The sequence below is a fragment of the Artemia sp. Qi Xiang Cuo genome, chromosome 2 (genome assembly GCF_049724085.1).
Source record: "Artemia sp. Qi Xiang Cuo chromosome 2, ASM4972408v1, whole genome shotgun sequence".
NCBI classification, from domain to species: Eukaryota; Metazoa; Arthropoda; class Branchiopoda; order Anostraca; family Artemiidae; genus Artemia; species Artemia sp. Qi Xiang Cuo.
The window spans coordinates 62,775,081-62,800,368 of NC_142795.1; the positions used below are offsets into that span (position 1 = coordinate 62,775,081).

The window sequence follows — 25,288 nt, forward strand, 5'->3', positions numbered from 1 at the left end:
TTTACAGTGTTTCATATGATCCTTTAACTTTAAATCAGTCCAAAATCGGGATAGGCAAGTTGTACAATAGTGACATGCACCCTGTTTTTTACCCTCCCCCAAAACCCTACTAATATCTCTAGTTGGACAAAAGTGTCCTATTACATCAGGCTCTGAAGTAGTTATGAATAGAAGACAGACCCAATTCTTCACAGCTTCAATAGGCGGAGTCTTCACTGAAAAAAATACACCCTTTTTATCGGAAGGCTGACCCTCCCCAAATTCTGTTTCATACTGTAACACCGTAACACCAATTTTAAATGTTCATTAGCCCGCTCAAAAATATCTATCCCTTTTATTGTTACGGGAAATTGACCATTTAAACAATTGAAATCTACTTTAGAAAACTTTGACCCATCCCCAGTAACTACCAACTTGTCCAACTTTTTCTTAGAGGCATCCTTCAATAGGGGTCTAAAGGCGGCAATAACAAATGCATATTTCAAACACTGTAGCCTCGCATCGAAACAGATTCGTTGTATTCCCTGACAACCCTCTAAATCAGAATCATATTTTAAAACTATAGAACCCGCCCCCACTCTCCCAGCCCCACCTATTAAATCAAAACCATGTTTGAATCTAAAAATATTAAAGCTTATACTCTTAAAGAATACAACACCTGACCCGATACCCCCCTTATTGTGATTATCTATTGTATTAACAATGATGCTTACCCAATCTAAAAAACCTCGTAATTTGACAAGTGCGGCCGAATGGCCAACATTTAAGTGAGCAAGTGTTAGGAACAGAGTTCGCTCGCATTTTCATTTAAAAAATATATTTTTGGTTCTACTGATGCTTTTAATCTGTTCCTCTCTCCGGATACCCACATCTGTTGTAAAAGAAGGGCTTGAATCTTGTTAATATAGGATTGAGTAATAGCCAGGGGTCTGTTGTTATACCTCCTGACATTAAGGAATTAAAGGGGTCACCGAAATTTGTACTGTAAACATTATTATGGTGCAAGGCTGAGTTAGATAGGAAAAAATCTGGTAGTATAAATGCTGGTGGGGGTAATGTTTCACTACTACTATCGTCAACCTCAATGGTAGGGGGTGGCATAGAATCGTCAATAGCACCACCATCCCCAGTCTGTTCAATGGCATTAGTGATGCGTGGGGTGAAATCACCCAATTCATTGTGTATACCTTTTACTGTATTTGGGGATAGCTGATCTAGCCAGCCTTTATTGTCATGTAATTTAATTTGTTTATGACTATTAACATTGGGACCCTGTTTAGCTGCACTTGTGGGCCTATCCCCCAAATATACCCTTCTAAACATGTTTGTCCATTCCAGGTCCTCAGCCATATCAATATCACAGCTTAAATCGTTTAGTTAATTCCCCAAAACAATCGTTTAAGAACCCCCTTTGCCATTTCATGTTATCAACAACTAAAGCACTATCTCTTATGTCCATTGGTGGTGTCAGGATTGCCGAAGGTTCATTGTAAATAAGTGGTTCTTGAGTTGACGGCGATGGTGGCAATAATGCACCGATGTTAATCTATAAAAAAAAATTATTTTCCATATGAAATATTCACTATTATATAAAGTCAAAAAAAAAACTGTGCCAATTTTTCACCCCGTCAAAACTTACTTTTTCTCCTAGCTTTATATTGGCTAAATATTTGTCCACTTCATTCATATAAAGTCCCTGCAGACAGCTTAACCAATTTTACTTTTCTCCATTTTTATGATATTAATTTCACACAAAATATAAATGACCAGAAAAAAGCCCGGTACATATTTAGTAGTTGGTAAGCATACACGATGTGAAGTTTGGTTAATGCCAATGAAATAAAAGAAAGTATGATAAAAAATATTCTGTCACGGATTTGTCAATAGCTCACTAAAAAGCATAACCTATTTTTTCGTAAGGTATTTCAATGCACTTCTAGTCACTTGTTTACCGGCTACTAACTAAAAACCAAAAGTCATATATTGTAGTTAAAACACTATCTAATTAAGTTTTTTTTTGCCCCATCCCCCTCTCCTACAACAATTTTCCCATGAGTAAATAAACAAGCGCACATACAACTAGCCGATTAAAATTATTAATGGAGCAAAATATGTAACGTAAGTAAACAAAGTAACACAGCGTTCGTCTCGTTGAGTTTTCTTAATTAAGATTTCCAGGAAATATGCACATATTTCACGGCAAGTGTCTTAGATCAGGTATTGCTGCATAGTGTATTATTTACATGTCAATTAGAATGATAACAATCTCGTAAGAGTCTCTTAATCAAAATCATAGAAGTAAGCGATTTACGAAATCGTCGAAATAACCTTTTCAGAATATCTACCCCTTCTCGTTACTTAATTGTAAGATTAGGCCTTTGAGGTTTTTTTTAAAAATTCGCAAATGAAAAATATCTATTTTTTGTAATTCCTTCGAAAAATATACCATATGTCTCGTATACATCAATGAACAATCAGAATCGGGTATTCGTATGCAAAACATATGACTACTAGAAGCCTCCTGTCTCTGATGGGGCCAAGGCGCGAAGAGGCCTACCCACAGCGCTGACCCTGAGGGGTAAGTTAATCACTTCCTGACAAGTAAAGTTATACGGAAATCAAGTTGATTACTAAGAATTTGCAATATGAAAATGTAAGTGAGTTATAAACTTAACTAAAAAATATAGGGTAATTATGGATTTTCATTTATATAGAATGGTAATAGGTTTTTGTTTTTGCATGCTCACTTGCTCTTTCCTACCCACACATAGTTACACAGAACTATCTGATAAAGGATCTTTTGTCAGAAATTGTAGATAAGTCATAAGGAATGACCTGTCTGTCTGTTAACGGGATGTAAGCTATCACAGTTCCCCAGACCATGTTCAATGATTTGATTTGAGCTATATCAATGGCATCAGTCCTGGGATCGACATTCGAGCGCTTTTTGTCTGGACATTCAGCATCAATTTTCTAGAATAAAAATTAATTTTCAGTTGTCACTGAAACTTCACTTCGCTTCAGCTTTCCTCAGATAACTTATAGGCATATATACTTAAACTCATAAACAAAAAGAAGAAAAAAACAATTTTGACCATTAGCTTTGTTTAATATTTATTCAGAATTTTAATGGTGGGTAGCGCCTCCACCCCTCCAAAACCAAAGCTCATCCCCCAATACATTAACAATATTGTATATATATTTAAAGGAGGCACATTTTTCAATTTTAGTCTTAAAAAATAGATATTTCTACAATGTACTTAAGAAACATTTTAAGCCAACTAGCCTATATCTGTACGGGTGTCATAAAACATATTTTTAATACGATACATAAGGAAAAAAAAGAAAAAACACAATTTTGACCATTAGCTTCATTTGCTATTTATTCAGAATTTTAATGGGGGGTAGCGTTTCCCCTCTCCAAAACCAAAGGTCACTCCCCATATTCATTAACGATATTATATATATATTTAAAGGAGACGCATTGTTCAATTTTAGTCTTAAAAATGAGATATTTCTACAATGTACTTAAGAAACATTTTAAAGCATATATCTGTACGGGTGTCATAAAACATATTTTAAATACGATACATAAAAAAAAAGAAAACATAATTTTGACTATTAGCTTCGTTTGATATTCATTCAGAATTTTAATGAGGGGGGGGGTAGCATTCCCCCTCTCCAAAACAAAAGCTCAACCCCAATACATTAACGATATTGTATATATATATATATATATATATATATATATATATATATATATATATATATATATTTAAAGGAGACGCATTGTTCAATTTTATTCTTAAAAATGAGATGTTTCTGCATTGTACTTAAGTAACATTTCAAGCCAAATAGCGTATATCTGTACGCGTGTCATAAAACATATTTTAAATACGATACATAAAGAAAAAAAAAGAAAAAAAATTTGACTATTAGCTTCGTTTGATATTTTTTCAGAATTTTAATGGGAGGTAGCGGCCCAACCCCCAAAAACCAAAGCTCAACCAACACATTAAAACACGTAAACTAATTTATTAGATTAAATGGGCCCCCTCGATATGTACCTCCAATTATAACCCAAGAAGACCTAATGGCTTTTACATATCAGAATGGATTTAATGGGAGGATTTGCGTCAGGTAATTACGGGAGTTTGCTTTCTTTGCGAAACCCATATGATAGATAGTTAATAGGTAGCTATAGAAAAAAAGTCTCAAATAAAAAGGAATAATATATATTCACTTACCAAGATTCTTTTAGAATTCTCCATTGAAACAAATAAATTTAACAATAAAAGGTTATCTTTTCAAATCGTTTTTTCAACTGATCTAGAAAATATAATTGCATCTTAATTTATACCGAAAAAATATGATTATAAGGCCTCCGGGCCAAAACTACCATTTTTACAAAAAGACCGCCTTTGAATACGCAATTTAATGATCTCTAGTTTTGGCTATTGAACCTAGAAAAACATTTCTGAAAAGTCTTTTACCGTCTGTATCAATTGATACATGTCCGTGGTAAGGCATATTATGCAATCTAGTTTCGTATCTATTTTTGCCTTACGAAGTATTGTTGGAAAGAATATATGTGACTGGCCCAGATTATACGCCTTGCTTCAGAAACCCGTCTGGTAACGCATGTACCGTCTGTATCAATAGATGAATGACCGTGGTAAGGCATATTATGCATGTTAGTTCTGGATACATAGATACCTGCCCGTGGTAAGACGTGTTCGTCCCGCTGTTTATCCTGTGTCAATAGGATCATTACTACTTTTACATCCGAAACTCTTTGGTCTTTTTCTTAGCGTGTTCGTATCCCCGCTGTCTAATTCATTGCCCCAAAGGAAATTCTAATGTATTTAAATACAGATCGACGTTATCCTACATTTATAGCATCTCCCCTCCTTATTTATGCCTATCTAATGTACCTCCAAGCCTTGGAGGCCTTGTCCTCTCTAGCCTGGTTACTAAGCTTGTTCATCTCACCAATCCCCTAATTCCAGCACCAAACAAAGTCCTAGCCCATTCTAAGGCTGATTGACGTTTTCCGATGTTTTAGTATCTTTCCTCCTTATTTAGGAGGAAAGATCCTCCTTAATTCCTCCCTATATTACGTACCTCCAAGCCTCTCGGAGCCCTTTATGACACTGTTAATACTTTCTAAAATAGCTTTAAAAAGAATTTCATGTTCACGAATAACACAACCTGGTCTCATTTAATTATTAATTGATATAAGCCTATAAGCTTTGAGTCTACATGTCTTCTTGGCTGAATGAGAAACAAACAAAAATGTCCCTAGAATGACGCAAATGTAACATATTATCTCTACATAAAATATTATCTCTAAAATTTGAGTTGTTACCTAGTCAAAAAACTATTCTTAATAGGCTACACAGACTCGTGTATAAATTACCCGGAGAAATCCATAATCTTAGCCAGGATTCCCATAATATAAGAATAAGAAACCGCAGTGTTGCTCTTATTTAATCTTCAGTCTGGGAGGTCTTTTGGGATAGTCTGTGACCTATTAGGGTAAAACCACAGATTGGAGGCATTTATCAGAAATAGGAGTGAAATTGCAAACAACAGGTGGCTCTGTGTAATTTTTCCCCTTAGAAACAATAACTTACCCTCTCTTAGCGGTTGATGGCTATGTGAAAAAATGTTGCGAATCACGTGCTATGTCCCTACTAGGTGTTTCAAGGCACCCGCTATACACCCTATTAGATACTGCGAGATATCCGCTATTATTAATACAATATTCCTGTGTACGGCCATTAGAAATGTCTAAAAAACAATAGATCAGAGTGATTGGGGTCCATATGTCTTAGAGGGCTTCCTACTTAGTGGTATGCACGTAGTGCCCTTTCGTGAGTTCAAAATCCCTCTCAAAATACCCTGAAAGTTTCAATTTAATGCTCTAAGGCATTCCTGGAGATTGCTGATACACACTATTGACAATCAACTTGAACTTCATCCTCAAAATCTACCCTAACCATTCCTATAAGGCTTCACTTTAATACCCTTAGGTTCAGAAGTTGCAATAATTTTAGAATTAGTAGAAGCATTAGTAGCTGTATGCACAAAGTACCTTTGTTTTTTCAGCATCCTCCTCAACGTAAGCTTAAAGTTTCAACTTAATAAGTTGATATCCTAAGTACTTCCTAGGATGTCGCTGATACATCCTTTTGACAACCTGCATGGACACAGTGAGTTAAAAAACTTTAAGTTCTGACCGTATATCCCAGTGAAAAATCAACTTTAGTAGGGTTACATTAAACAAAATTCTGATGATTTGTAATTCAATTTCTTGTAAGGCGGGTGGCAACCCTGCTTGTGGATACTGTTGTTTAGTGTAATTTTATCTTTTAAATAACACGTATATCAGCCTACTCTGGGTTTCAAATTATAATTTTTTTTTCAATATACACTTATGAGCTTTAAGCCCATTATATATGTCTTGTGATAAATTTGAATAAACCGTACTTACTCAAAACTGAGTGAAAATGGAAAAGTTTGAAAAATGAAGTCAGCCTGGACAGGAAGATATTCTTCTTCCCTGATGAGAAACTTGTTCCCCATCTGTGACTCGATGTATCCTTGATTATGAAAACTTAACTGGAAAGTGACACTGTTGTAGTTCTTAAAAGTTTCTTCTTTCATTACTTCTATTCCCACTTCTGTCTTGAAGAATTGCAAGCCAACCTGAAAAAGAAGAAAAATAATCAAAAATTATTCTGATTGTTCTTCTTGCAACTCAAAGATTGTTTTGGACTTATGAAAGAGTTTATATGCGCGACCGCAAACCCTCATAGGTTTACTCCAGCACGGAAATGTTGTTTAGTTTATTTATTTTTTTGTGAATTTGGATTAATAAACTTATGAACTTATGAACTTATAGGACCTTCTCCTCTCACGGATCAAAAATCTAAATAAAAACTTTCCTCAGAGGTCTTGAAGACTTTGAATAGTCTCACGGCTTTTAAAACCTTAAGACTATTCAAAGAATATAAATCCAAATAAACAATACATCATATCCTGGATACTCTCAGGATACTCTTGGATACTCTGAAAAGCATCACTTGGAGGGAAATTGCCTGACATCGGGTAATTTATAAGTAAAATATTAAACATTTTTAACAGGTATAGTACGTAAATATATTACATATAATATAACCGTCCTCTAACAACCTATTCTTACAAATATATCCCTCTTCATAGCGGCCATGGAACCAAAATTGTGTGTCCTCAAATGCATCACGAACGTATAATAGTTGCACCTACTTGCAAAAGATGCCAGCCCCTCATCACCGAAGATGACGATTTTATAAGAAGGAATTTAAAAAGATAGATGTTGAGCTTGTAGCCAGATGAACCTTATCCTTTTTAGTTAATGGTACGTTACGGATTAAAACTGCAATATTATCTTATTTAGCCTAATTGCTATACTAGGTATCTATCGTCTTTACTCCAATAATTGCGAATCTACGTCATTGTGACATATCTGCTCTCTTTAAACGAGCAACTTAGTGGAGAGAGGGTAACTACTTCGAACGGGAGTCCATATATTAGCATTGACCTACTTTCGGGGGTGACACAATACGCTCAGTGAATACAACCGGGACAAGATCTTTGACCTCCACTGAATATACCCTGAATTTATGTAGTAGGATGTTGTCAAAATCAAAGTATTGTGTTATTGGTGATGTCACCATTCCACCTTGAGACTTTGTTTATAATAATCGCGCTTCAAGGCTAAAGTAACAGTTTGTCTCAAAGCATTATGGAGCTAACATCAGATACAATAAAAGATTTAAAATCTATTTCAACACAAATTTATTGCGAAAGATATGTTTATAAATAATTAATTGAGATGTTTCCATGGTATATTTTTACCAAATCCTATTATTGACTAACGAGGAAATACAACTCGATTTCCCTTTTTTATGCTCATTCCGAATACAATAATATTTTTTTTTTGTTGGAAATGAATTTTAGCCCTCTGACCCAATATATTCTAATTCAGGGTATATATTTGCACATTAGGGGGGAGATGGGGTTGCAAGAAGCAAATATTAATTGTAAACAAGCTAGCATTTTTTCATCTGATTGCATTTATTTTCTACTAGACTAGCTTTTGAAACTCTCATTTGATATAAATTTAGGCTTATTAGCAATCTTAACGATCCTTTTCTATCTAATTTTTAGCCTATATGCTGGAACTGTGTTATCAAGCCTTTATATCTAAATACCCCCTGTTTCTAGAGCTTATAACATTTTAAAAGTTATGTTATGGGTCTCTAGCCTACCTGGCTATCTAAATTTGACAATTCCCCCCCCCCCCATAATTCCTGGTTTTAGCCTTCTATGTTGTTTCATTAGCCCTGGTTTTTAGAAGTAGAACTTCTAAGATAGCGTAATTACAGGATTTAATGCTATAATATGGCTTTTTTATACCATTGTGTTCTATAGGCTCTTCTGAAGGAAACATGATACTATACATTATATGACACACGAAAGAAGTGAAGTTCAGCTAATATGAAATAAAATAGGATGAAAAAATAATACTTAATGAATAAATTTGGTGTATACTTTTTCACATTAGGGGGGGGGGATAAGAATTAGCAACTTTTAGCAATTTTCAAAGATGAAATTCCGTCAAAAGTTGTAAAAATGATTTTTTTAAGGAAAATATAACTTAATTTCTTTTTAAGGATAATTTCGAAGAATGTGACCCTCCTGCAATCAAAAGGACCCGAATTGAGGATGAAAACCAATTACGTCTTACAATAATTCACTAAATTTGCTTTTCGAGATCCTATACGCAAGGAGAGAACGCGAGAACCCATTTTGAAGAAGGCGAAATGGCTAATGGCATGACGATGTTGCAAAAAGCAAATGTAAGTTTTAAATTTATTGACATTGTCACTAATGATTTTTCTTCCAAGTCAATTTGAAGGACTGGGATTGTACCGTTTATGATTTCTACGTTCACATGTGGATGTCAAGTTGTTTTATAAAAGGCTTCGAAATAATTGCAGAATAATACAGGTTCTAATTTGCGTAATATTTGTTGTCAACTTTTCAATTACAGCTTGCCTGAATTTTGGAACACTCGATAAGAAATGCGACACTAATGGTTCCCTTTATCGTATGTTCCAGGAGCCAGAAAATCTTGAAAATAACAGACTGCCATTAACGGATGTGATTCTTGGATCAAAATTAGGTTGGTTTATACACATTGAAAATAAGTTATTTTCAGGACATGAGCTGAAGGAGTTAGACTATTCCCATTTGAACCAAGTAAAGACCCCGGTTTTTTTTCAAAGCAGATAAAGAGTATTAATATGAAATTTTCGGGCATTGTTTGAAGAAAATCAGAACCTACTATGTCCCGTTTAGATTGTAAATATGTTATATCACTATTGCAAATGAGGTGACTATTAAATTGGAGCTTTCAGGATATATAGAGTTGTGTGGGTGGGGAACAGTGAATTAACCAAATGTCACTATACGCACACAGATGGTGTTATTGGTACAATAAGTGTTTTTTTTGTTTGTTTTAATGCTTGTGTTTTAAATGATTTGAAAATATAGGTTGATATTGATCTAATTTTTGACCTTCTTAAGAAATAGGGTTATTTATAGAAGTTGAAATTAAGCTAGTTTCAGGAGATGACCTGAAGGAGTTAGACTATTCCCATTTGAACCAAGTAAAGACCCCGGTTTTTCCAAAGTTGATAAAGAGTATTAATATGAAATTTTCGGGGATTGTTTGAAGAAAATCAGAACCTACTATGTCCCGTTTAAAATGTAAATATGATATACCAGTAATGCATATGGGGTGGCTTTTAAATTGGAACTTTCAGGATATATAGAGTGGCTAGGGTGGGGAACAGTGAATTAACCAAATGTCACTATACGCGCACTGGTGGTGTTATTGGTACAATAAGTATATTTTTTTTTGTTTGTTTTAATGCTTTTGTTTTAAATGATTTGAAAATATAGGTTGCTATTGATCCAATTTTCGACCTTCTTAAAAAATAGGGTGATTTATAAACGCTGAAATTAAGCTATTTTCAGGAGATGACCTGAAGTAGTTAGACTATCCCTTTCAAACCAAGTAAAGACCCCGGTTTTTTCTAAGGCAGATAAAGAGAAATAATATGAAATTTTCGGGGATTGTTTGAACAAAATCAGAACCTACTATGTCCCGTTTAGATTGTAAATATGTTATATCACTATTGCAAATGAGGTGACTATTAAATTGGAACTTTCAGGATATATAGAGTGGTTAGGGTGGGGGGGACAGTGAATTAACCAAATGTCACTATACGCACACAGATGGTGTTATTGGTACAATAAGTGTGTTTTTTTGTTTGTTTTAATGCTTGTGTTTTAAATGATTTGAAAATATAGGTTGCTATTAATCCAATTTTCGACCTTTTAAAAATAGGGTGGTTTATACACATTGAAAATACGCTATTTTTAGGAGATGACCTGAAGGAGTTAGACAGTCTCTTTCAAACCAAGTAAGACCCCGGATTTTTCCAAAGCAGATAAAGAGTATTAATATGAAATTTTCGGGGATTGTTTGAAAAAAATCAGAACCTACTATGTCCGAGCCTACTATGTCCCGTTTTGATTGTAAATATGTTATATCACTAATGGATATGGGATGGCTATTAAATTGAAACTTTCAGGATATATAGTGGTTAGGGTTGGAACAGTGAATTAACCAAATGTCACTATACGAACACAGATAGTGTTATTGTTACAATAAGTGTTTTTTTTGTTTTTTTATTTATTTTAATGCTTGTGTTTTAAATGTTTTGAAAATATAGGTTGCTAATGATCCAATTTTTGACCTTCTTAAAAAAAATAGGGTGACTTATACACGTTGAAATCAAGTGGCTGTTTTCTTTATAGGTTAGAATGGTTTCATCACTACCTTCACCCTCACCTGAAGAAACAAGTCACGTATCATATGATCGCATTGATGAAATGGTTCAAATTGAAGCGTCAGAGCAATCTCATGACGCTGTTGAAATGCTATCGCATATCAGTGAAGGGTACGGTAAATTTTTACAGGGGTGTTATGATGGAAGTAATAATTTAGATTGTAAACCTGCTAACTTTATTAACGACACGGAATGGACTGATAATTTATTAGGACAATATTTTAATTATGATAGGTATTCTTTAGATGTAGACAATAGCACAGTTGAACTAAGCAATGCAGTTAGTTGAGAGAGTGATCTACCATGGCTGAGGCCAAATACCATTCAAATTTTTAGACAATCTTACTTGTGAGTTAAATGAGAATCCTTCCTACTCAGAGTTAATCAATACTGCCCCTTTTCAATCAAATTTAATTGAACAAGAAAATGAATTTGCTTGGATTGACTCTCATAGCCCTAACGCACTAGAGGCTATGTTAAGTGAACTGGGAGATTTTATTCCACACACCAGCCCAATTGTTGAACAAAGTGGGGGAGGGGGTTAAGATAATGATATACAATTCTCACCGCTACCGGAAATTCAGCGAACAAATTCAATTCTGAATATAATAGACGTCTTCACTACAACCTTTGGCAATCCCTTTGATACATTGATGGCAAGGAATATTATAACCGACCCCATAGATATTATTCATGAATATACAGAGAAATTCCGAGCACTTCTAGAAAACCGAATTCAACTGTGAGAACATCGGGATAACATTAAGGCCTCAATTGTTTTAAAAGTATTTTATTTAAATGAAAATCATGGCGAGGTCTATGATCACTATGTGTACACCAAAATGTTGGTGTTGCACCCTCATTTCGAAAATTATGAGAACGTCTTTATATAATGGTTAGACAATACTGTCTCACTACTTGACAATTATAATGAGAATGGTAGTGGCTCAGTAGTTTTATTTGTTGAAACTTTAAGTGAAAATATATGTAAATTTGAAAAAGATTTTATTTTAAGAGGGGAGCATAGGGAGGAGGGTATTGAATTAAAATATAATCTTGATTTAGAAAGATGTCAGGGCGTTCAACGAATCTGTTTTGAGACAGGGCAAAAGTGTGTTTCATGTACGCATTTCACATATCGGCTTTCCGACCTCTACAGAATGGAGCTACAAAGAAAAATTTGGACCACTGGGCAGTGCATTGAAATGAAGGGTCTGATTTTCCCCAAGTAGATTTGTCTTGTTTAACAGAAAAATTCCCTACAATACTCAGGGCGATAGATATTTTTGAACGGGCCAACGCACATTTAAATATCGGTGTTACAGTACTACAGTACGAAACAGAATTTGAAAAGAGTGTGCGTTCTAATAAAAAGGGGGTAATATTTCCAGTAAGGAGCCCATATATTGAATCTGTGAAACACTGGGGTTGGTTTTTGTACACACCACCTAGTGAACCTAATTCATTTGGTCATTCTAAGCCAATTACTGATATTAGTAGAGTTCTGGGAGGGAGAAAGAAGATGGGAGTATTTTACTATTGCCCAATGTGTTTATCAAGATTTTGTAGTGAATTTAATCTAAAAAATCACATGAAACACTGCAAAAGACACGGCTATCAATCGTTGGAGACAGTTTCTGGTGACCGGGCAATTTTAAGATTTATAAATTTTCAGAATAAACTTATGCAAAGTGACAAAATAATTTTTGACTGTGAGGCCTAGCTCACAGATGTGAACGACCCACAATTTCCAAATCGTATCAAAGAACATCAAGCCATTGCAGTTTCCTATGCCAATGCCCAAAGAGACAGCATTAACACTATGCGTCTCTTAGAAATAGTTCAGAAGTTTGATGAGAATGATTGTATGATCAAAGCATCGGCTAAATTAATTTTCACAGCAAATGGGGCTATTTGCCGTTTGAGAAACACACACTACCCAATGATACTATCAGCAGAGGATCGCCTGGCCATTAAAAATAGGAAAATATGCTGAGTATGTAAGGGGAAATTTGAAGAGGTGAGTAAGGGGAAAGGGACTAGGGGAAAAAAGACTAAGGGGGGAGGTAAGGAGCAAGTTAGGGACCATGATCATTTGTGGCAGGAAATATCCTAAGGGGGTAGTAATTTTCGTGGCGTAGCACACCAATCGTGCAATGTGAATGTAAGCCAACAGTTTTTCATACCGGTTTTCATTTACAATTCAAATTACGATTTGAAATTTATTTTACAGGCTTCGGCACGTGAGCACAGGGAGGGAGGGGGTGCAGATAGCCCATGGGTAAATGACTCCTTTGCCTACAATTTTATAACCAAATTTGCTGAGAAACTGTTGCTTTTAGAGTTCCAGTGGAAAACAGTAGATAATGGGCATACGTGCCTGAATAATATCCACTTTTTAGATTCTTATAGTTTTTTTCTCAAGGCTCTGAGTCAAATAATTCAAGTGCAGAAAAGTGACGATTTCAATAGTTTCCCTCTGCTCAAACAGCGCTTTCAAGATAGTGAAATGAATGACTTACTGACTTGTAAAGGCATATATGCGTATGACTATTACTGGTCTGGCACAAGGTAAAGTGAGGAAAAGCTCCCCCCCATTGAAGCATTTTGTAATTCGCACCGGTAGTCAATAAAATTACGAGGACTATGAATTTGCCAAGAGAGTATGGGCTAAGGGTGGTTGTAAAAATGGTTGGGATTATTGTAGAATGTGCTTGGCAAGCGATGTGCTAACTGTTTTAGACATTTTCCTGCAAGAACACAGACCAAATTTATTCAGAATTCGGGCTAGACATTGGCTATTATTTTTCAACACCGCACCTCGTGATGGACTTAATTCTAAAAATCAGTAGGGAGGAAATAGGTTTGATCACCGATGGGGATCAACACCTATTTGTTGAAAGATCTATCATGGGGAGTATGTTTTTCACGAGGATCCCATCCTAATAACGGATTCAACTTGTCAAAACTCTGTTGTTGAAGTAAAATTCAATGCTTTTTGTATAAGCGTGAGCTCGCTTCACTCTTTTGCAACGTCTCATTGCAATTTACAGTGTGGCAATTACAACTGGCTTGAAAATTTATACGCTCTAGATTTCCCTGGCATTCACATTGTCGAGGAAAATGGTCCCCAAGGGTGTTTTTTTTTTGAATTAACGGTCACATACCATTGGAGCTCCATGAAACTGTAAAAGATTTGTTTTTCCGTGTGTAAATAGACCGGTGACCAAGGATTCTGTAAGCCCATACAATTGGTCTTTGGTCGAGGATATGGGGATGCATTGGACCCTCTCCAAGCAGAAACTAATTACAGATTTGGACCCTAAACAGAATATTGTTGTTCACCATTTGCTATTGTGGTGGATGATGACCAATGGTTTCAGGGTCACAAAGATACACAAAGCCCTGCAATTTGATCATAAACCCCACTTGAAAACGTTTATTGACACTTTTGTCAGTAAACGTTCACAGGCAAAAAGTAAAGTTCAAAAAGAAATTTATAAACACATTTTTAATTCAGCTTTTGAAAAAATGTGTGAAACCGTACAAAACAGATCGCGTTGCGACGTTGTAACCTGCCCCAAATAATGTGCAAGAATTTTGGCTGATCCTAACTTTACAATATTCACAACCATAGTCCCGAATGTGGTTCTGCTATACAGAAAAAAGAGAGATGTTGTTCTGAATAAAAATATCGCGGGGGAGGGAGTTCAGTTCTTGAAATTTCCAAGAAATTTATGTTGTCATTCTTTTAAATTGTGTGTAAGGTATATGGCCAAGGGAGGGGGAGGTTCAGGTTTACTATGGGGACACAGATTCTCTATTGTTAAAAGTTAAAACCGATAATTTATTGGAAAATTTGGAAAATGGTGTGCGAATTAGCCTGCGGATTGATTACACAAATTGGAATGAAAGCATCTTCCCTGAGCTGGTGAGACGTAAGGTCCCCAATCAACTGTTAACTTTAAAGTCAGAGACAGGGAGCGGTTTAATATCCATCGTGGTGTTCCCCGTTTCCAAAGTTAACTGTGTAGAAAAACACGACAAGGATATAAAACAAGTGTGCAAAGGGGTGCCTACACACTTTGTAAAAAATAATTTCAACATGAGTGTCCATAGAAACTATGCGGAGAGTAGCCTAGTGCCAAAAGCGAAAGTACTGGCAATTCGCTTTCTACAATATAAGAACTATACTGTTAGAGTGGAATTGCCATTTCTTGCATATCCGACATGGTCTATGTACTCAAGAATGGTGTAAGGGTACTCCCCCATGGACACTATAGAATTTCAGATCGAGTTGAATGTATGGACTATCGAAAACAGCTCGGTCCAGATAGATTAATTTAAATTCAAAAATATTACTTGATGGGGGGAGGGAGGACAATAAATTTCTCTATGGAATCTTCATTCCATTGCCATCATCATCATCTTTTAACTTTTACTGCTATTGTATACAGAGTTTGTTTTCCCGCCGCAGCGGCCCGCCCTTTCCAGCACCGCCCATGGCCGCCGGCCTTTGCCCTCGGAGGGGGGGGTCCCACCGGTGGCCGGCCCTACCTTCGGCCCCGGGGGCTTCTTATCTTTTAAATGTTGTCCCCCAATCAATTATTAATGTTAAAATCCGATATGAGGAGTGATTTAATATCCAATGGGGTGTTCCCCGGTCCAAAAGTATACTTCCTGGAAACACACGATAAAGATGTAAAACAAACGTGCAAAGGGGTGCCTACACACTTTGTAAAAAATAATTGCGACATTAGTGTCTACAAAAAATGTGTGGACTGTTGTCTAGTGCCAAGAGGCTGGGAAATCGCTCTCTACAATATAAGAACTATACTGTTAGAGTGGAATTGCCATGTCTTGCATATCGGACATAGTCTATGTACTCGAGAATGGTGTAAGGGTACTCCCCCATGGACACTAGAGAATTTCAGATCGAGTTGAATGTATGGACTATCGACAACTGCTTGGTCTTGATCGATTAATTTAAATTCAAAAATATTACTTGATGGGTGGGGGAAGGACAATAAATTTCTTTATGGAATCTTCATTCCATTGCCATCATCGTCATCGTCATCATCATCATTTAACTTTTACTGCTATTGTGTACAGAGTCTGTTTTCCTGCCGCAGCGGCCCACCCTTTCCAGCCCCACCCGCGACCGCCAGTTTTTGGGCCCCGGGAGTTGGGGGTCCCACCGGTGCCAGCCTTGCCTTCGGCCCTGGGGGGTTCACATCCTTTAAATATTGTAAATAATATTTTAAATTTTTCTATTAGTCTACAAATGTATTAAACTGTGATTCTATTACTGTTTTTGGTGTTCTTGCTATATTTTAAGTTGTTTTTTTTTGTTGCCAATAAATGAAAAATATTAAATTATTGTTCTGTTTTTGCTGTTGTTGTTGTTGTTGCACAAAAAGTGTTTATAATAAAAGAAAAAAATATATTTTGTTGTTCTTGTTGCTATTGAATATCGTATTAGGTAGATCTAGGGGAAAATTATTATTATTTATTCGCTGGACAAGCATGGTTTATCGTTATTAGCAGTGCAACTACTGTCAGCAGCAGTAGTATCTGTCGATTTAAAACGCCATTTAGGTCATTTCTGTTCGGCCTATTAATATCAAGGAAAACGAAAACTTTAGCTAAAATAATTAAAAATTGTAATAAAATGTTTTTGGAAAAACCAAAGTAAATTTACTATTGCATTAGTATTTGGCAGGAGTCCTATGATCAAATAACAGCTATTGCCACTGATACACCCATTCCAATACAGTTCATGCGAGGACTTGACGTTTTGAATAGAATTGAGCCAAACTCATGGCTGATTATTGATGAATAGCTGAATCCATTGAACAGTTCTCACAGAAAATGCTACAACAGTTTCCTGTTCTCTCTCATCATGAACACATTTCCATAACCCTAGTTCTACACAATCTGTTTCATCAGAGCAATTGTATGAGGACCCTTACTTTGAACTGCACCATCTATATTATCTACCGTGTTGTTCGGGATTCAAATTCTCTAATAACTCTCAATAAACAAATATATCCCGGTGCCCCCAAATTTCTACTTTCAGCGTACAGTCAGGCGACAAATAAGCCCTACGGGTACATTTTGCTATATCTTGATCAGAATACACCCGAGGATTCGAGCGTGTAGTCACAGATATGTTCGACAATGAAATTACTGTATATCTTCCGGTGAACAGTAGAAAAGGTTATTAGTTGTCATCATGACACTGAAGAAACTACACGAAAAGAGACACTTATATTCCCTTCTAAGCACTTCAAAACCCCCAGTCAGGAAGGCCAAACTCAAAAATGGTGTTGACAAAGAATTTATTAATCTAATATCTGAACTTTGTCTAAATTTAAATGAGGAAAATTTACAGTTGCCAGAATGTGTTATACACCAGACAAAGCAACATCTTTCCACTGTACGTGCCTTGGATTGCAAAAAAAATGGAAAATTTTTTAAAGGAAAACGTCTCCTTCAAGCGGGTGGTAGCTTTTTTGCACTTTTACTACCAATAATCGCTGGACTTGTAAACAGTTTTCTCTAGATGGCTCCAATAGAACTTGTCCTTTCACCAGTTGAGCACTTTGAAGACAATCTAAGCAAATTTATTAATGATGAAAAAATTGCCGATGATAAAAAGCTAGTTTTACTTCAAGATGCACTGCGTCGTGTGGACCAACATAGACCTTATCGTGAGAGACCCACCCCAATGTCACAGATCTCCACCCTCCCTAAACAGGAAACATCTCCTCAAGATTCTGCAACAGCAACACAATCAAAGGAGAAGGAATTGAATTAAATAGTGACATCAATTGGAAACTTATTGCCATTGACCTATCGGGAAAAGAGTAAAAGAGTATTAACATATCTCATGTTGGAAAGTGGAAATTATCAAGTTCGAGTCAATAGCACGAGAAAACGAATTATAATTCAGGGAAAAAGTTATAATCAACTCGATTTAATTTGTGATATGGTTACAAATAGTAAAGGACTTTTATTATTTGACAATAAACTATAGAGCCATCTAAATACATCAAACTTCCCCAAAAGTCTTATTGGCAATAAGCAAATTCTAAAGAAATTAAGGGAATATAGTAGAGGTGTCAGCCCTCTAACAATGCCATTTAAAAAAGAAGAAGAAGATTTTAAATCAATCTTGGAAAATACTAGCACTCCTAGTGGCAGCAGCAATGATTTGATAACACCAATGATGACGGCTAGACAAAAGCGAAGACGTATTGATATCAACTCACCGTCACAAGTACCACCCTCCAGTGTGCAAAAGGGTAGTGGACATTACCATTTTGCGTTCAAAATGGATGAAGTTTTAAAATATGTCTATGAAAATATTGGTGAAGTGGGAAGTCTAAGTTCCCCTGTAGAGCTCTTTGAATCTATCTCTGGCATCGGTGGCAGCACATTAACAAATATGATATAGCGTGATCAATATGATATGATTAGATTTCCACATTGAAGAAACAGACTTCTGAACAAACAATATCGGCAAACTAAAACGTTATTCCCTCTGAAGATAATTCAAATTGATCTGTCAAATGTAGATTTGATTCAAAGACGTTACAATATACCCTAAAAATTTATTCTTGTGGCAGTCAGTTTCTTTAGTTGCTATTCATATGCCATTCCATTGCGACCAAAGAGAGGTGTTGAACTTGCTCAGGCTTTAGAAAGTTTTCTTGAAAAAGATTGCTATAGAAAATTCAAAGTGACCGTGGTAGTGAATTTGTTAATCCTCATGTGCAAAAGGTTTTATTAAAATATAGTAAAAAGCTCTATCATAGTCACTGTCCGATAAAGGCTGCATTGGCTGAACGATTGATAAAAACGATTCGTCTATTAATTTAGAGATATTGAACACTGAAAAGTACTGCTGCTTTTATTCATGATTTAGATAAGATCATGCGAATATATAACCAACAACCTCATAGATCACTGTCCAGTGTTAGCCCTCAGGAAGTTCATTGCAGTGAAAATACATTTGATACTTTTCTTAAACAATATTCCTTTTAAAATATAAAAAAAACTTTTAAGAAACAACTTTTCTTAAAATATAAAAAAATGTGAGGAAAAATTCAATGTTTGCGATACTTTTCGAATTAATAGAACCACCAATATTTTTGAAAAGGGGAATGATTTATGGAGCACTGAACTTTTTAAATGAACGGCCTTCTGGATATTTCAAAATAAAACACAGTGTCCGGCAACGATACGCTGCTACACTTGATCTTTTGCACTGTTTAATAGACCCTCTCCTAAATAATATAAGACCGGTGCTTTTGTTTGGTATAGACTTTGCTGTAAGATCTCTTTCAGACATCGACTTTGTTACCGATGTAATGCGCATATGCGTAAATATTAGTAACCTCAAAACTACACTGCAAACACTGGCCTCTGCCGCTGATAAACTCGGTCTGAAAATAAATTGGTCGAAGACCAAGATAATGCCCGTTGAGAAAACGCCGTCCAACCCCCTGTCATCTTGGGAAATTTGTGGCCAAACTGTAGAGGTAGTCAAGCAGTTTACCTACCTTGGTTCAATTGTCTGCTCAAATGGAAGCCTAGATGCCGAAATATCAGCAAGAGTTGCAAAAGCAAACTCTGTCTTCGGTCGCCTTCTAAAAACAGTCTTCCATAAACCCCAGATCAGCCGCCTCACCAAAGCACGAATATATTCTGCTTCGGTTGCCAGTGTTATGCTCTTTTCTGGTGAGACTTGGTTGCTGATTCAGACACAGACGCTGAAGGTAGATGCCATCCAGATGAAACACCTCCGAAAAATCGAACGCTCCCGATGGCCTGACAGGGTACGAAATTCGGAAATCCTCAGGTCCTTCAAACTCCCACCCCTGTCCGAGCAGCTTGAGTTTCGCTCGCTGCGTTGGTATGGTCATCTGCTCCGTCTGCCTGCCCAAACACCCGCCCGGCTCATCTTCGATTTCGACCCAGCTGCAAACGGCTGGAGGCTTCCTAGGCGAAGACCAAGCACCAGATGGGCGGACGTCATCCGTGATCGGCTCGCCTCCAGAAACATCAACCCGGCTGAAGTGACAACCCTCGCCCAGAACCGACCACTCTGGAGAAGACTGACGGCGCTGACGCCTGGTTCCCTCTACGCTGGCGACGCTGCCCAGCAAGAGCTTTAAGTAAGTAAGTAAGTAAAGAACTTTTTAAAGTGTCCAAAATCCTACATACTGAACCCACGACATATTGGCAGTGAGGCACATAAGATGATGAGATCCTCGGTGGTTTTTATGATTATGAACTACAAAAAATTAGAAACTCTAGTGAAATTTATCAAATAGAAAAGATATTAAAGAGCCGTACTCGTAGGAACAAGAGACAGTTGCTTGTTCGTTGGCTAGGGCACAACTCTGATTTTGATTCTTGGGTTGCAATTGAAAGACATTAACAATGCCCAATTATTTCTATGTGAAATTCATGTCCAATGTCTCCGACCCTCTCTACAATGATTTGAATAAAACAAGTGATTTTTGGACGGAACTCTCTCCCACTATGAAATTCGACGGCACATATGAAGTGGCTCTTGTCGACTGTATTTCAAAATACATATGATATCCTGAGAAAATATCAAAAATATGATATACGAATTAGAACCTATGATGGGCCACCACCACCCGATAGCAAACAGCATAAAATTCAAAAGACCAATTGGTTGGATTGTCCTTATGTTGACTTACCATACGAGGAACTCACTTGAATGAATGATTTATGTCGATCTATCAATAAAAGAATTTACACTCGTAATAAAAGGAGCCTCTCCCTTTAACTCTTCAATGGAAGAAGGTAAGATCTGTATTAGTTCACCCATTGCCAGTGAAAAGGTTATTCTCAATGATAATCTAAAAGATGTTCGTGGCTTTGAACTCAATATAATCGGTGGTAAAAGTGCCGGAAACACTAATGTTATTTTCGGTGACTACCCGCCTGCCTTCTCCATATATATATATATATATATATATATATATATATATATATATATATATATATATATATATATATATATATATATATATATATATATATATATATATATATATATATATATATATATATATATATATATATATATATATATATATATATATATATATATATATATATATATATATATATATATATATATATATATATATATATATATATATATATTTAAATTGCCACCCTGAGATTTTCTGGCCTGAAAAAAACGATCTAGATATTTTTTTTTTGGCTTGAAAAAATTCGTTTAGAGGCTTAATTCTGAAAAAAAAAATTATGAGTGATCTCTCATTTATATACATTTCAAGAACAAAAATTACATTCTATTTCCCCAAGAAGTGGCCGTATCGTTTTTAGTATCAATGACGCGTGTATAATTACAAAAGAGGACAAATTACTTTGAACAGCTAAAGAAAACGGCATGGAACAAAAAACAGGAAAACTCACATTAAGTTGCAAACGAAAATGTGGCCTAACGAAATCTGCGGTTAGAAGATGAAGCAAAATTACAATGTAATGAAGCAACGTTTAAGTTAAGCTTATTTGAGTCTGTGAAGGATAAACAGATTGGAAGAATTGAATTCACACCAGAATTATTTAATTCAATTGAAATAACTGATTTTTCACCCTAAAATGAGAAAGTTGTTTTTAGCATCTGCAAAGATACACAGGAAGGGGAAAATGAATTCACGTCTGAATTTCTTAACCACTCTGTAATATAATGAAGCTAATTTGGCTTCTGTGAAGGATAAAATTGAAAGAGTCATTGAATTCATTCCGCAAAGAAATTAAATGAGGAATGTAACATAAATCCAAAGGTAAAAGTTACATCATTTCTTCCCCAGGAACGGTCGTATCTTTTTCAGTATCTAGGGCACATGCAAAAGTTACAAAAGATGACAAATGGCCCTGAACAGCTAAAGAAAAAGGCATGGACCAAAAAAAGGAAAAATCACATTGAATTTCAAGCGAGAATGTTTCAAAACAAAATCTACTGTTAGAAGACAATGTAAAATTTTAATGTACTGATGGAAGTCTTAATTTAGCGTATGGGGTTCTGTGAAGGATAAACTGGATGGAGGAATGACTTTTTAGTATTTATTATACGTGCAAAATTACGCAAGATGATGAATGACTTTGAACAGCTAAGGAAAACGGCAAGGGACAAGACACGGCAAAATCACATTGTATTGCAAACAAAAATGTGACTTTAAACTAAAAGAATAACACGATAATTGTGCTATTGCGTAAATTAGATATTTCCGATAATACAATGGAATAAGCAACGCGTTATTTTAGCGTCTGTAAAGAATAAACAAGGAAAAGGACTGAAATTGCTAATTTTTCATTCTATGACTTGAAACCAAAGAATAAAACGATAATTATGCCTATGAGTAATTTAAATATATCAGAGAACATAGGCATTGGAATATTCCTGGCTGATACTGAAATGTGTAACAACACAATTAAAGCAGAACTATAACGACTGGGGAAAAGCTGCAAAAAATGTTTTACTGGTATCTATGACGTCATGTGAAGTTGCACATGATTTTCAATGAATCCGAACAGCTAAAGCGAGAAAGCATGGACAAATTTCTATGGTAATGATGCACGAAAATAAAGTACAATAAGATCTGTGGTTAAAAAACATGCAACAATAAGCAGCACAACAAATCCCAAATGGAAATAATGGACAAAGAAATCTGCGTTTAAAAGAAAAACGACAGGGATGGTCACATCGAATCAAAAACAAAATCTGCGGTTAGAAGACAAGCAATAGTGACAATCACAGTAGAGTATTACATTCCATTTCTAGACCTTTATGTTCCTTCCGGTGCTATTCTAGGCCTTTACGTTCCTTCCGGTGTTATTTGCCCACTTTACGTTCCATGGCAGCTTTCCATACCAGACTGATTATTGCTATTGTTGTCAATTGCATATAGAATTATACAAAACCTACCATACAGGTTTCTTGGCCAACCCGACATCTTTCTTGGCCAACCAGACAAGTTTCTGGGCCAACTCTAAGTTTATGGGCCATTAAGTTCCATGGCACCTTTCCATAGCAGATTACCAGACTGATTATTGCTATTATTACAAATTGCATATGGAATTATACAAAACCTACCAGACAGCTTTCTTGGCCAACCAGACAGGTTTCTGGGCCAACCAGACAGGTTTCTGGGCTAAAACGGGGATTCCCCACACAAATTTGTTTCAACTCCAAGTTTTTCAACCAGACTGGTTTTTTCGAGCTGACACCTGTTTTTTAGGCAGCCAATCAGAGAACTGCTTAAAATTTCGTCATTGAAATTCCGTATAAAATGTTCATGCACTACAATTTAATTTCCATTATGTTTTAACATATTTAACATAGTACACTGAATTTTATTAACTTTGGAACAATGGATATTTCTATTTTCAATGTGAGTACACTTTCATTCTTTATTTCCAAAAAAAAAATCGTTTTACTAGTAAATTCAAATTTCAGGGGGACTTAGCCCCCCTCCCCCCACCCCCAACAATAAAAACCCATACAAAAGAAAACTCGTTAGAAAACGCAAAGTACGCTTTTTTCCTCTATGTAAACAAAAACCACCCCCACCCTGCTCTGTAGAAATAGTTATTTCGTTCAAAAATACCCTTTTTTCCAGTTATCAAAAATCTTTTTCCGATCTAAATAGAAGCATCTGTGTTACAAGAAACGGTCACTTTTGGAGAACAGGCCTTGCACGCTCATGTTATCACAGAGATTAAAACCATATGTGTTTATAATTACAGAAAAGGGTGCGTTTTTGGAACCAAACTTCAAACGTGTCGTATCTGAAAACAAAAGCTTGGTGATTAAGACGGGCCTTGTTTTCATTCTAGCCGGAAACTCAGAATTGATAGGGGGCAAGATGGAACGATGCCACATTCTGTGTGATTTTTTCTTTACTTGGTGGCCATTCAAAAAGCGATGATTTCTGTTAAATAAATAATTCTTATACATTTTAAAATAGCTTTACGCGGTTTGAGAGAGACTCTGTTCCCTGATTCCGTGTGGTTAGAGAGGATTCTTTGTGCAGACTAATTTTCTCTTCTGTAAAAAAAAAGAAAAAAAAAGGGAATTGTTTTTTTTTCATGCTAAATTTTGCCTTCTTTTTAAGGAAGAGGATTCCTACAATTACTCTCCCCCGGAAAAGAGAGCTAAGACTAACTGTGTTGCTCCAATACAACAAGTGGAGATAGATGGTCCATTGGGGGCTACTCGCATCCATTCAAGACCGGCGCTGCCTGCCCAAAACCCACCAGTGCCAACCCCAATGCAGCCAGGTAGAAAGCTGAAAAGAGAATGGATGGTTGCTCACACGATGAGGAGCCCCAGTGGCTCACCTGTACAAGCCAGTGACATCACCACCACATCTATGCAAGAAACTGACGGCACTCAACAGCAGTCTGAATATGGAAATGTGAGTATTTTCACCTCTAGCTTCTACCTATTTCTATCCAACTTTTTGTTTTTTGTTTTTTTTTAAGTATTTTCTTTTCTCCATTTTTCAACACCGTAAATGCGTATATCAGAGATATTAAAATGTTAATCCCCCCGCCCCCACCCCTGGTTTTAAAATCCTCTGCTCCCCTCAGAGATAGCTGAGTATAATAAATTTTTTTTTATTAGCAAAGAAAGAGCTCTTTTGTGTCTTTCTGAAATTTCAGTGAGAGGGGGTGGAGGCAAGTATTTAGTTTAAATAATTCTAGAAGGAATTGAGTTTTGAGGATGGGGTGAAAAAAAATGAATATGTTTTTTTTAACTTTATAAAATAATCGCTATTTCACATAGAAAATAAAACCTTTTTTTTCTATAGGTTAATGAATTAGCCTTTTCGCTGTTTTTCAACACCGTAAAAGTGTATGTCAGAGATATTAAATGTTAATCCCCCCGCCCCCCACCATTGTTTTAAATTTATCTGCTGCCCTCAGAGATAGCTGAGTATAATGCATTTTTTTATTAGCAAAGAAAGCACTCTTTTGCGTCTTTCTGAACTTTCTGTGGGAGGGGGGTGGAGGCAAGTATTTAGTTTAAATAATTCTAGGAGGAATTGAGTTTTGAGGATGGGGTGAAAAAATGAACAAGTTTTTTTTAACTTTATAAAATAATGGTTATTTCACATAGAAAATAAAACCTTTTTTCTATAGGTTAATGAATTAGCCTTTTCGCCGTTTTTTCAACACCGTAAAAGTGTATGTCAGAGATATTAAAATGTTAATCCCCCCGCCCCCCAACCATTGTTTTAAATTTC

At 35.9% G+C, this 25,288-nt stretch overlaps 1 protein-coding gene across 1 annotated transcript in view; it reads right to left on the bottom strand.

The window, feature by feature from the left end:
- Gyc88E (Guanylyl cyclase at 88E) overlaps window positions 1-25,288 on the bottom strand; it is a 446,210-nt gene that overhangs the window by 127,547 nt on the left and 293,375 nt on the right. The window contains exon 4 of the mRNA XM_089102419.1: window positions 6,497-6,711. Coding sequence (XP_088958545.1) covers window positions 6,497-6,711 — 215 coding nt within the window. The remainder of the gene's footprint in view (window positions 1-6,496; window positions 6,712-25,288) is intronic.